Consider the following 14,076-nt stretch of genomic DNA (forward strand, 5'->3'; position numbering starts at 1 on the left):
CGCAAGACCTAGCAGATGTGATGAACTGTGGTGATTCCACCATCGCGTGACATTTGCATACAGTGGAGAAGGTTCGAATATCGGGTGTATTGGTACCGCATGCTGTAAGCCAAAGTCGCGAGAATCAGCAGGTGGCCACACGTGCGTCTGTCGTTGCTCGTCGCCAGCTGGCTCGTGAGCAACACCGGCCACTCCTGTCCTGTGTCGTTACTGGCGACGAGGAATGATCTCTCTGTGCTAACATAAAGAAAAAAATAAGGAATGTTTGAGGCCAAGCAAGAAAGCAACTCCCTGTTCAAAGAGCTGCGTCCATCCAGAAAAGAAAATGTTATGGATCTGGTGGAACAGCCACGATATGATGTGCTACGTATTGCTTCCCCTAGGTATAATCATCACTGACGACATTTATTGTCAACAGCTGAGACGACTTCCAGGAGTAGTCCAAGAACCACGACAAGAAAGACTGAATGCGGTGATGATACTCCAAGATAATGCTCGCCCACATTCTGCTAGACTGACGAAAAACGACGTAAGGAAGATATTCCGCATCCACCTTATTTACCTGATATTGCGCCCTCAGATTTTCGCCTTTTCTGTTCTCTATCCTTCTTGTTTAACTTCCTTTCCAGATTAAAAAGAAATGGTTCAAATGGCTCTGAGCGCTATGGGACTTAACATATCAGGTCATCAGTCCCCTAGAACTTAGAACAACTTAAACCTAACTAACATAAGGACACCACACACATCCATGCCCGAGGCAGGATTCGAACCTGCGACCGTAGCGGTCGCGCGGTTTCAGACTGAAGCACCTAGAACCGCTAGGCCACAAGCGGCCGGCTTTCAAGATTTAAATGCATTCCGAGCATGGATTGACGAATTCTTAGCCTCCAGAGTCGCCGAGTCGGGAAGTTATCACAGCGTCGGTAGACTGCTATAAACAGCGAAGGAGAATACATAATTGATCTGAGTTATGTCTGTCTGTTGTGTTTATTACACTTATGGAAAACCTCTACCACTTATGCAACAGCCTAATATAAACGTTCGGATAAAAATTACTCTCCTTCAGACAAATAATTTATAGTGTACTCTGTTATTAATTATACGTATTGGCTGGCCGCGGTGGCCGTGCGGTTCTGGCGCTGCAGTCCGGAACCGCGGGACTGCGACGGTCGCAGGTTCGAATCCTGCCTCGGGCATGGGTGTGTGTGATGTCTTTAGGTTAGTTAGGTTTAAGTAGTTCTAAGTTCTAGGGGACTTATGACCTAAGATGTTGAGTCCCATAGTGCTCAGAGCCATTTGAACCATTTTTATACGTATTGATACGCAATATTTCAGTATCGGAATCAAGCCCTTTTCATTTTTTGCCAACAGCAACTCCACCGTTTCGGAATCGAAAGTCTATTTCACCTGCACAGTGCCAAAGTTTCATTAACTTTCGGTCCGTCAGTTCAATGTTATTTTTGCTCTCCACGAGCTGAAAAGTTTTAGTGGAATTCCGCTCGCCTCACAGTACTCTTCGCATTCAGCACACAAAAGATCAAACAAAATATCGAAGTGCTTTCATAAAAAGTTACTCGGAGTCTCATTTAGACTCAAAACGAAGAGGCAGTTACGAAAACCAAATCAGTGGTCGATGACGTTTTGTTCGATCTGCTACACAGCATTTTACTAAAGCAGCTGTCAGAAGTACGCAGCCACGCTTGGAGTCACTAATTCACACAGAAAGTAACAAATTCCGAAAGCCAATTGTTCTCGTTCTGTTTACCCCATGGCGATTCGTATATCGCTCATCGGCGATTCCTTTTTCGACTCCTGCTCTGCCCAGGAACATCCTAAACTACGCTCATGCGCGCGCATTGGAGAGAGCAGCCATCTGTATCACAGAGATCACTCCGTAATCTGAAGTCTGTCATAGCTTTCCCATTCGAGATTATAAACAGACGTCAGTTTTTTTTTTTTTTTTCGCGGTAAATGTTTGTCGTTCACTGCATCTGGTATAAGTTAAAGCTTCTCAGTTAATAAATATAAATTAAAGAATGTTTTAATGAAGTCTTCCGCTTCCATATTCGCCTATTCCAAACGCACTGCCTCATAATATTACAGCTAAAAAAGTTGAAAGTTGCTGTAGCTTCAGTAATTAAGTGGTTAAGTATTGCTGCGAAATTTCTTATTTCGGAAACCTTATGGGACGAAACTGCCGAGGTCATCGGTCCCTAAGCTTACACACTACTTAAGATAACTTCAACTAACTTACACTAAGGACAATACACACACCAATGCCCGAGGGGGACTCTAACCTCCAACTGGGGGAACCGAGCAAACAGTGACAACACGCCTCAGACCACGCGGCTACCCCGCGCGGTGAAAATTCTTAGGTATTGGTCAATCTGAAAGGATAACTAATCTTCAAGGTTGTTCTCTTTCATTGCCAAAATTCACATTTTGAAATATTTAGAAAATTGCAAAGAGATGTTCTTTATTTTATTTTTGGAACTTTTCACAGTTGATTATACCAGTTGCGCAAATTATAATTCGTAGTCTCTGATTCTACCATTCTTCAAAATTACAAAAAAGTTGTATTACTTGGAAATTACAAACTCGATCGGCTTAAAACTCTGCATGCGTACATCTATATCGATCCAAATAGAGTAAGCTAAAATTTTGTATGTGTTATCGAACCAATGTCGTGCTATCGCTGCCTACGAGTGCTGCTCGCCACAGCTTGTGGGCGGCGGCTGCCTGAAGTCCAGGCACGACCCACACTGCCCGTGGGTGATTTGCCGCTCGGCAGTGAGCAGAGGAAGACGCACTTGTTGGTCCGGCCTACCAGCCTGTAGCCCAAAGTCACAGATTGAATACCTAAGCATGTTGCAGTCTTTCGTCGACTGGAAGCATATGACACTGCTGATGTCGGTTACTATGTTTTATGGGCGGTCTGTGGTGACACTCATGTTATTGGAGAGAACCAGGATATACATGATCTAATCATAGGCATCCGGACATCTATTACTGGACGTTAATACTGCGTGTGTCCGGCCTTCTTTCCGTGTCGTCTCGTTGTCACGGTAGGCTTGTACTGTGCGAAGCAAGGAGAGGATGTTGTTTGGTGGCCGGTATCCTCTTTCTATAAAACAACTGCACGCATGTATTAACAGTATTCTTTATTAACGTGAAGAGGAAGCTACTTAAGATAGTCCAGGTGGTACAAGCTGTCCTGTAATAGTCCACTTTAGCCTCACTGCTGGTGAAGTACGAAGTCCGCTATGTACACTACTCTGGTCGCTAGGTACTGACCGACTCTGAGCTACGGGCTGAGCCAACTGCGACTGCGACTTCCACTCGGCTGCGACTGGTGACTCGACGTGTCGACTCACTGTGTGACTGACACTGAGCCCACCGGTCCGCGGCGGCGATCTAAACGCTAGCGGTCGAGAGGGCGTTGGCGGCGCGTCGCCTGCCAGTTTGTCTTTGGCCTCTCTCCTGACAGGCTCGCTCGATCCGGCGTCTACTGCCGATTTCTCGCAGTCTCTCTGCCAATCTGAATTCTGGCGACAGCTTACGCCAGCACGCTTTTGATTTACTAAGACCTGAACTCTGTTGAGGGCGCTTAGGAGCCTTAATATCTGTGGAGGAGTAACAACTCGTTCTTTCCGAACAGAGGAAACCACAGAACATAGCGACGCTGGACGCTGCAATCTGGAGTCAATTCGACTTTTTAACTTTTTGTGTTAGCAGAAGAGCCAACACCATGTTACGAGTGGAGGCCGAAATGCACGCGTTTTAGCTCATGCAGGCTGGCGTGCGGAGGGAAGAACTATACTGATGTGAGGTCTGGAACATGACGAGTAATGAGAATTCAGAAAGCGGACGTAATTAGTTTGATACTTAACTTTAATCCATTAATGATATACGTCGCTCTTGACGGTACATAATTCACAATATTATCTGTTTACATTCTTGGAGATAGTAATTATAGTAACTGAATATGGCGCCTTGCTAGGTCGTAGCAAATGACGTAGCTGAAGGGTAAGCTAAACTGTCGTCTCTGCGAATGTGAGCGTATGTAGACAGTGAACCGTCGCTAGCAAAGTCGGCTGTACAACTGGGGCGAGTGCTAGGGAGTCTCTCTAGACTAGACCTGCCGTGTGGTGGCGCTCGGTCTGCAATCACTGATAGTGGCGACACGCGGGTCCGACGTAAACTAACGGACCGCGGCAGATTTTAAGGGCTACCACCTAGCAAGTGTGGTGTCTGGCGGTGACACCACAGAATTCATTCCCAAGGAGTGTCCCACTAGGTTGAGACCGAGACCCCGGGAAGACCAGTGCATTTCAGGAATCTTATTGTCCACAGACCATTGCCTCACAGATGCCTCTTTATGACAAGCTGCAATGTCCTTGTGATACAAATAATCATTGTTTCCGAACTGTTCCTCTACTGTACAGAATGCTATAAACTGTGTTTACACCCACCAGTGTTTAGCGAATTTTTTAAGCGCAATAACAGGATCACACCAAAACCACGAGAAAATCCCCATTCGGTAGAACAACCTCTAACGTACTTCGCTGTTGTCACTGCACACGATGGCAAGTAACATTCTCCAGGCGTTCGGTAAACACAAACCCGTACTCAAAACTATTCATTTCCAGACGTCCACTGTAAAGTGTTGTCACTCATTACACCACCTCAAGTGTCGCCTAACACTGACTGCGGAAATTTCTTACTTACGAGGAGCTGCTGGATCAGTGCTCCTCTTTGTCTTTAATTCCCTACGCACAGCCACTATGCTAGCTGCACCGCTGCAGCTACTTTGGAACCCACGAGTGATTCCTTCCGCTGATTCGTGCGATTTTCTACGACCACCTTCCGGAATGCTTGGTGATTACATGAGCTCTGGCTGATCTTTCGCGTTTCAACTTCCCAGTTGTACGACCAACAGTCGATATGGCCAGTTTTAGTATGGTTGAAATGTCCCTGATGGATTTCTTCCGGTGACATCCAATGACTGGTCACTGAGAGCTCCTGCCCTTTGGGGCATCTAGTGGTCTATTCCGGATTACGTACATGGAGGTGTTTAGATTATTTATTTATTTACATGTCTACTTCTGTAGGACCAAATTGAGGAGCAAATCCCCAAGGTCATGGAACGTGTCAGTACATCAAATTGTAACACAAGGTAATAACAGATAAATAAAATGTTTATGAACCCAAACAAAGTAAAGCCATAAGCTTAAGTAAACGCAATCAAGAATATAACGTACGAATCAACTTAATTTTCCAAGGGACTCCTCGACAGAATAGGAGTGACCAATGAGGAAACTCTTCACTTTAGATTTGAAATCGTGTAGATTACTGCCAACACTTTTAAATTCTTGTGGTAGCTTGTTGAAAATGGATGCACAAGAGTTAAGGAAGTGCGATCCAAATGCAAATTGGATTTCTGCCTAGTACTAACCGAGTGAAAGATTAACTGAGTGAGAGGTGATAATTCTTGGGAATAAGGTGATATTGTTAACGGGAAACGACAGTAAAGAGTATATATGTACTGAGAGGCCAACGTCAGAATATCCAGACTAGTGAGCAACAGTCGACAAGAGGTTCGCGAATGTGCAGCAGTTATTGCCTGAACTGCCCTCCTCTGGGCCCAAAATGTCGTTTGAAAATGGGAAGAGTTTCCCCAAAACATGGTACGATATGACACAAGCGAATTAAAATAAGCAAAGTAGACTAATTTTCGTGTCGAGCGACCACTTACATGAGATACCGTTCGAGTACTAAAAATGGCAGCATTGAGTATTTGAACAAGATCCTGAACGTGGGCTTTCCACGAGAGTTTACTATCTGTCTGAACACCTAGAAATTTGAGCTGTTCAGTTTCACTAACTATATGCCGATTCTGTGATTTAAAACGTCATGTCTTGTTGAATTGTGTGTTAGAAAATGTAAAAACTGTTTCTTACTGTGATTTAGCGGTAATTGATTTTCTTCAAGCCATGAACTTTCTCATGAACTGCACTATTTCACACAACATCCTTTAGTACCAAACTAGTGTCATCAGCAAACGGAAGTAGTTTAGAATCACGTCTAATACTAGAGGACATGTCTTATACATAAATAAGGAACAGGAGTGGCCCCAACACTGATCGCTGGGGCACCTCCCACTTGAACATACCCCACACATACCCTACATCACACCATTCTCAACACTGTGAATAACGATCTTTTGCTGTCTGTTGCTAAAGTAAGAGGTGAACCAGTTCTGAGCTACTCCCCGTATTCCATAATGGTCAAACTTCTGGAGCAATATTTTGTGATCGACACAATCAAATACTTTAGTTTACTAAAAAAAAAGATGCCTAGCGTTCGAAACCTTTTGCTTAATCCATCCAATACCTCACAGAGAAAATAGCATTTTAAATTGTTAAACCACTTCTGAAGCCGAACTATACATCTGATAGCAAATTATGTGATAATAGATGTTCTGTTATCCTCACATATGCAGCCTTTTCAGTAACTTTAGCAAACACTGATGGTGTAGAAATACGTCCAAAATTGTCCACCTTTCTCCCTTTTTGTAACTCGGATTTTCTACTGAGTACTTTAATTGTTCAGTAAACTGATCATTCTTAAAGGAAAAATCACAAATATGGCTTAGTACACGGCTAATTTTCTTTATCAGGTAGAGCACGACAGTACCGTATTTCAAGCTGTCGTCTCGCGCTGCTTACTTTAACACGCTTTATATCACAAAGTGCACTATCAAACGCCCTCCACCGTAGCCAGTGCGTATATCCAACTTCGTGTGGCTACGAATAAGAGTGCCGTGAACAGGTTTTGCCAGTACGTCTGAGCGACACTCGAGGAATGGCTCACAGCATTGTGAGTGGAGGCCAGAGCCGCGCCGTGTCAGCCGCGCTGCCTCGCGCTCTCCCTCTCGTCGGCGGCCAGCGACCAGCGACCAGCCAGTGTTGCAGACCGTAGCTCCTGGTTGCAGGTGCTGGCGGGCAACCGCAACACCTACCTGGCGGTGCGGCAGCAGCTGGAGCTGCCGTTCGTGGCGAGCCGCGTGCGCTTCATGCCCTACTCGCAGCACACCAGGACCGTCTGCATGCGGGTCGAGCTCTACGGCTGTCCCTGGACGCGTGAGTACACACCACTACTGTCTCTCTCTCCAACACGCGTCCCGTGTCTGAAACTTTGCTGTCTTAATGTTGTTAAGCTGGCATGGTTGTAGCCTCTCCCCGATGTTATTCAATCTGTATATTGAGCAAGCAATAAAGGAAACAAAAGAAAAATTCGGAGTAGGTATTAAAATCCATAGAGAAGAAATAAAAACTTTGAGGTTCGCCGATGACATTGTAATTCTGTCAGAGACACCAAAGGACTTGGAAGAGCAGTTGAACGGAATGCACAGTGTCTTGAAAGGAGGATATAAGATGAACATCAACAAAAGCAAAACGAGGATAATGGAATGTAGTCGAATTAAGTCGGGTGATGCTGAGGGAATTAGATTAGGAAATGAGGCAGTTAAAGTAGTAAATGAGATCTCCTATTTGGGGAGCAAAATAACTGATGATCGTCGAAGTAGAGAGGATATAAAATGTAGACTGGCAATGGGAAGGAAAGCGTTTCTGAAGAAGAGAAATTTGTTAACATCGAGTATAGATTTAAGTGTCAGGAAGTCGTTTCTGAAAGTATTTGTATGGAGCGTATGCTAGTGAAACATGGACGATAAATAGTTTGGACAAGAAGAGAATAGAAGCTTTCGAAATGTGGTGCTACAGAAGAATGCTGAAGATAAGGTGGGTAGATCGCATAACTAATGAGGAGGTATTGAATAGGATTGGGGAGAAGAGAAGTTTGTGGCACAACTTGACTAGAAGAAGGGACCGATTGGTAGGACATGTTCTGAGGCATCGAGGGATCACAAATTTAGCATTGGAGGGCAGCGTGGAGGGTAAAAATCGTAGATGGAGACCAAGAGATGAATACACTACGCAGATTCAGAAGGATGTAAGTTGCAGTAAGTACTGGGAGATGAAGAAGCTTGCACAGGATAGAGTAGCATGGAGAGCTGCATCAAACCAGTCTCAGGACTGAAGACAACAACAACAACAACAACAACAAGCTGGCCTCTCGATCTGAAAATATAGGAGGGTGGTTCAATAAGTAATGCCCTACATATTTTTTCCTCAGAACATATTTATTGTTAACAGTCAGAATTTGGTGACAATATATATCATCATGTGTCGTCCATGTCCTCCATCACGTTTCATGGCCGTGCGCCAACGTTGTGAAGGACCATGTATTCCCTTCTGGTAAAAGCCCTTGTCCTGTAGACGTAGCCATGTTTTCTCTGCACGACTGACACTCTGTATTCCCCGTAGAGAATCTCTAAGTGGCCCAAAGAGATTAAAATCAGGGTGTCAGGTCTGGACTGTACGGTGGAGGAGACAGTGATGTCCAACCCAATTTGGCGATGTGTTCCCGGGTTCTCGGACTTGTTTGTGGGCGCACATTATACTGTGCAGGAGCAAGATTTCTGCTGGATTCTTGTCCAATCGAACACGTCGGTATCGGTTCTTGAGTTTATTCAGAGCCTTCACGTATGCCTCTGGATTGATGGTTGACACTCTTGGCATCACATTCACGAGAAAGACGCCATCACAATCCCAGAAGACTGTCACCATGACTTTTACCGGCAGAGGGGGTTGTCTGGAATTTCTTCTTTTGTAGTGAATGAGGATGATGCCACACCATGAACTGCCTTTTTGTTTCCGGGGCAAAGTTGTGCAACCAACTTTCATCCCCCGTAAAGATCCGTGACAGAAGGGCCTTTCCGTCGTTCTCAAATCGCTCCAACAATTCAGATGAAATTGCCTTTCTTTGAACCTTGTGGTCCGCTGTGAGCATTCATGGAACCCATCGTGAGCACCTCTTTCAATATCTGAGAGTCTCGATCATTGCAGACGCACTTCCAATGCTGATCGACAACTGTAGAGCCAATTGTCGAGTTGTGCTGCGTTGGTCGGCACGAATAATGGCATCCACACGATTCAGCATGTCTGTGACACGACGTCTCGAGCGTGGCTGACCATGGAGTTCTGCTTCTGCATTTCCTGAGATTCTAACTTTCTTTACTCATCGCCGAACTGTACTCCTATAAACTCCACTACACTGTACACAAACGTTTATGGGTGTTCACCACGGTTTCTTTTTCTGCGCACATGAATTCAGTAACAGCACGCTGCTTGTAACGCGAGTCGTATGTAGACGCCATTTTGACGCTGTACTACGGCTCTGCCATCTGCCAGAACGGTTCGAAACTTCACCGCTACACAGAACAAACATCAAATGTGAAGCACAAACGACGACGTTTGCCTCTGCATATTAGTGGGTTTTAAAAAATGCGCGGCATTACTTACTGAACGTCCCTCGTACTTTATCAGGCACTCACCTACAGCCAATTCATAGGGAAAGTCTAGCTATCTCGAAGAAGTGGTCAGAGCTCGGGGAACGGATTAAAAACAACATGATTCATCATAACAGCTTTGATTCAGAAAGCCTTACGTATACACTTGTCATTTTTTGTGTTTTACGGATTGTTCACCACATCTCACAAAAGTCGTTAAAAATGGAGGCTTTCCGACTGAAAACGAGCTTCAACTACCTGGCACTGTCAGTTCAGAGAATCTTAAATACACATGTTATAGTTCTTAATGCCTAGGTAGTTCCACAACCTGCGCTTTACGGCACACAGCCTTGCTAAAAACGACGGCCTGACATAATCCAGCAGGATAAAATCCAAATGATTTGTTTTACCTGGACGTAGAGGCTAAGAAATTAATACACATCCAGCAATGCACTAGTCAGGCTAACGTGCGTTAAGGTGCACGTGGAAACACGTACTGAAGTACTGTTGTACGTATATAATTCATTGGAGTGCTATTTGTATGTCACTCAAGTAACCAACGTGTTGTGCACGAAACATTAGTGGTTCACCACATTTCTTTGCTGAGTTCCCAACACAGGAAACAAAAATTTTCTGATCAATATCTACTCTTATACTGATACAAATAATGCGGCTCATATACAGGGGATAGCAAGTAAGACACGTGTCACGCTATATTGCGTGTTCAGTAAGGACTAGAAATCAATGCAGGTTGCTTACGAGTAGTGCACACTTCATATTTCCATTCGGAGGCCGAGGTCGACGTGCAAGGAAAGACCTAACAGAGTTCCAAAGAGGGCAGATTGTGGAGGCCCGATTAGCTGGAGCATCAGTAACCAAGAATGTTTCAAGAGCAACTGTTTCAACAGTCATGTAAGGCTACACAATACATGGAAAGACATCAACGCGTCAGCGTAATAGTGGGCGCAAATCAAAACTAAATGACAGAGATCGTCTACGCTAACACGAATTGTGTCAAGAGGACAAAACTACGGCGGCTAAAGTGACTGCAGAGCTCAGTAGCTATCTTCGAGACCCCGTATGTATCGACACTGTCCGCTGAGAACTCCGTAAAACGAACATTCATGTACGAGCTGCTACACCGAAGCCATTAGTGACAAGAAGTGACAAAGAATTGTAAAACATGGTTCAGGAACGTAAATCCTGGAAGGGTGATCAGTGGAAACGCATCATTTGGTCCGACGAGTCAACGATTTCGTTATTTCCAACATCTGGTCGGGTTTACTTCTGGAGAACGCCAAAAGAAGCCTATAATCCTGATTGCTTGGTTCCAACGGTTAAGCATGGATGTTGAAGTGTGATGGTGTGGGCAGCCATATCATGGTATTCTGCTGGTCCCATCATTACTCTCAAAGGTCGTGTTACAGCCAACGATTATATGAACATTTTAGATGGTGAGGTGCACCCCAAGATTCAAATGTTGTCCCCCAACGACGATACCATATTTCAGGACGATAATGCACCCCATTCAAACAACCATGGCAATTCAATCGTGGTATCTGGAGCATGCAACTGAACTGCAGCGTCTTCCCTGGCCATCACAGTCCCCGGACTTGAACATTATTGAACCCTTGTGGGCTGTGTTGGAGCGCAGACTCCGTAGCATCACTACAGGAGTTAGAAGCGGTTCCGATCGAAGAGTGGCGTAACATTCCACTGGAGACTATACAGTCATTATATGTCACTATTGTAAGAAGAATCGCAGCTGTATTACGGGAAAATGGGGGGGGGGGCGTAATTAATAAACCATTTCCAAGTAAGGACAGGTGTTCGCATTATTTTGCCTGTCCCCTGTTATGAATGGACACACGGTATAAATAATCCTATAGCAAGCATTACATGACAGGGGTATAAAGATGCTCATTTTTCTCGTAATGAAGTGTGAGAAGGAACTAGACTGCAATATTTTTAAAGTCGTGCATCAATAAATTATAGTATATAAATGCCAATCTCGTCGTCTGGCGCACTTTCCTCGATATTGTGGGAGCAATAGTTTGGCCTCATTTCGCAAAAGAAATGACACGTATCAACGGAACATAATTATAAATCGATAGTGGATATATCTGACATGTTCTGCTTACGTCTGCCTGAGCTTTATGGCTCCTTCAGAATGACATGAGGTTCAAGTATAGATAAGGAGGTGGAAGGTACTGCACGACCACGCCTCGTCGCAAAACCCGGAGATCAGAGGCTTGGCCGCTCTTTACAGTTGGAGAGTAGAGCGCTGCTGCAGGCACAAGTATTTCGGAGCACGCAGTTCAGCTCAGCTCCGCAACAGACGACACTCGTGTGTCGCCGAGTCAACACGACGACATTATCACTTAGTACTGCAGTGGGCACGGATTCCTCGACTTTGTACCGGTGGTCAATGAAAACATGTCGCCTCCTCGGATGAATCGCGTTTCTTGTCACACCACGCCGTTGGTCGCGTCCGCGTACTCCGTCAATCACTCGAAGAGGTGTTCTGAATATGCGGCGCGATAGGGACGTGTGTGAGGGCGGTATTGTGCTACGGAGGACGTTAACCTCGCCTTCTACGGGCCCTGTGGCAGTAACAGAAGGCTCCATGGCAGCTATGAGCTACGGGGATGTTTTTCTATCACCATTCCTGATGTCTTCCAAGACGCCGTAGAGGTCTTAGAGCAGGATATCTCCCCATGGCCAGAATCGTGTTACAGTGGTCCGAGGAGCATCTGATAGGTCGCATCTGGGACCTAGTGAGCGACGATTCGGCACCCACTGACTACCGTCCCGTCATTAACTGGATCTGTATGCTCCAGAAGAGACCTCTGGTGCCAAATGGCTCCGAATAAGTATTAAGAACTTGACGAAGAAATACGACACAAAATCTTTGCTTCATTTCGTTCCAGAGATGGACGCGACCCGTTGTTAAGCAAGTGGCTAATTCTTTGGCTCATCAGCGTAGACACCGTTCTGCACATTTACAACGGAGTGTGTGTTCTATCTGGAAAAATAACGAACTATTTTTTTCTTGTAGAATAACATCATTTAATTCTGTTCGGCTCAAAATGAGAAACAAAGAGCCAGCATGCTCGTGTGTTGCTTTAGAGTTTAGCCTAAGCATATACTCTCACTTCATCTGTAGATTTTGAAGTATAAGGACCAGTGAAATGAAAACCGGGCACACGCCACAACGGGACCATGGAATGGTTCCACTCAAAAGTAGTCTCAACACGCGTTAAGACATTCATCGCAAAAGGAGACGAGACGATGAATTCGTGTTTCGTAGAACATGGCCGGCTGCTGACAGATGTTCAACCGCACTGAAAATGACGTCCAATCTTGTCTTTCTTGAGGTGGTCAAAGGTTTGAAACTCATACAGTGAACGATAGGGTCTCTACAGAGGATGCTGCAGTGGTTGCCAGCGAAATCGCTGAAGCATAGCCTTCGTCCGATTGACAGTGTGAAGGCGGGCATTTTCATGCAACTTACCGGGACTTGTGTAAATAGCTTAGAATTAATTTGTTTGGCGGGAGAGATGTTTCGACTATTGGTTTTACCGTTTGCCCTCCGACTCGAAATGGTGGCGCTAAATACGTCATTATGGCTTTCTTCTTCGCCTACAGGAAGACGCTGCAGAGACTGCGACACGCCAAACGCACAGGAATGCTGTCGGACAAAATCGTCCTGCTGCATGGTAACGCCCGCTCCCACACGGCCAATCGGACGAAGGCTACATTTCAACGAGTTGGTTGGGAAACGCTGCAACATCCCCCGCGCAGCCTGGAACTTCCAGAGTGTGATTCTGATATCTTCGGCGACCTCAAGAAAGGCATCCGTAGATGTCAGTTTCAGTCGGACGGGGAAGTGTAAAAGTGGATTCGGTTGTGGATGCGTCAGCGGCCGAACGCGTTGTAGGAGTCGGGAATTGGTCGTCACGTCTGCCTGTCGTATTAATGTATTAAGGAGTGTGGTGGATATCTTTGAGTGCACCCATTTCGTGGTCGCGATGTAGCGGTGTTCTGGTTTTGATTCGAGTACCGCTCTTACCTTAGCACATATACTTAATAGCGCATTATTAGCACAATTGTCACTGATGATAAAAAGGTGTGGTGTATTTTAAATTTTTATATAATTTTCGCGTGGAATTAGAGCCTGATTATGTCTATGCCAATGTATCTCTTATTGTTGTGTTCTGTTGATATGTGTGGTGGCAGGTGTAAAACACAAGGAGCGAAAAGCTATTTGCAATTTGTACAGAAATCAAATGGCCATTATAAGAGTCGAGGGACACGAAAGGGAAGCAGTGATTGAGAAGGGAGTGAGACAGGGTTGTACCCTATCCCAGATGTTATTCAGTCTGTATATTGAGTAAGCAGTAAAGGAAACAAAAGAAAAATTCAGAGTAGAAATTAAAATCCGTTGAGGAGAAATAAAACCTTTGAGGTTTTCCGACAACATTGTAATTCTGCCAGAGACAGCAAACGACATGGAAGAGCAGCAAACGGAATGGAGAGTGTCTTGAAGGGAGGATATAAGATGAACATCAACGACAGCAAAACGAGGGTAATTGAATGTTGTTGTTGTTGTTCATTCAACACGGAAATAGAAGAAATTGCTCCATATGAATTGGTTGCAGCAT

At 45.0% G+C, this 14,076-nt stretch overlaps 1 protein-coding gene across 1 annotated transcript in view; it reads left to right on the forward strand.

Moving 5' to 3' along the window:
* Nucleotides 1–14,076, forward strand: part of LOC124613859 — a 348,632-nt gene that overhangs the window by 170,254 nt on the left and 164,302 nt on the right. The window contains exon 6 of the mRNA XM_047142584.1: nucleotides 6,995–7,142. Within this exon, the coding sequence (XP_046998540.1) occupies nucleotides 6,995–7,142 (148 nt within the window). The remainder of the gene's footprint in view (nucleotides 1–6,994; nucleotides 7,143–14,076) is intronic.

This window comes from Schistocerca americana, chromosome 4 (assembly GCF_021461395.2).
Source record: "Schistocerca americana isolate TAMUIC-IGC-003095 chromosome 4, iqSchAmer2.1, whole genome shotgun sequence".
In the NCBI taxonomy this organism is placed as follows: domain Eukaryota; kingdom Metazoa; phylum Arthropoda; class Insecta; order Orthoptera; family Acrididae; genus Schistocerca; species Schistocerca americana.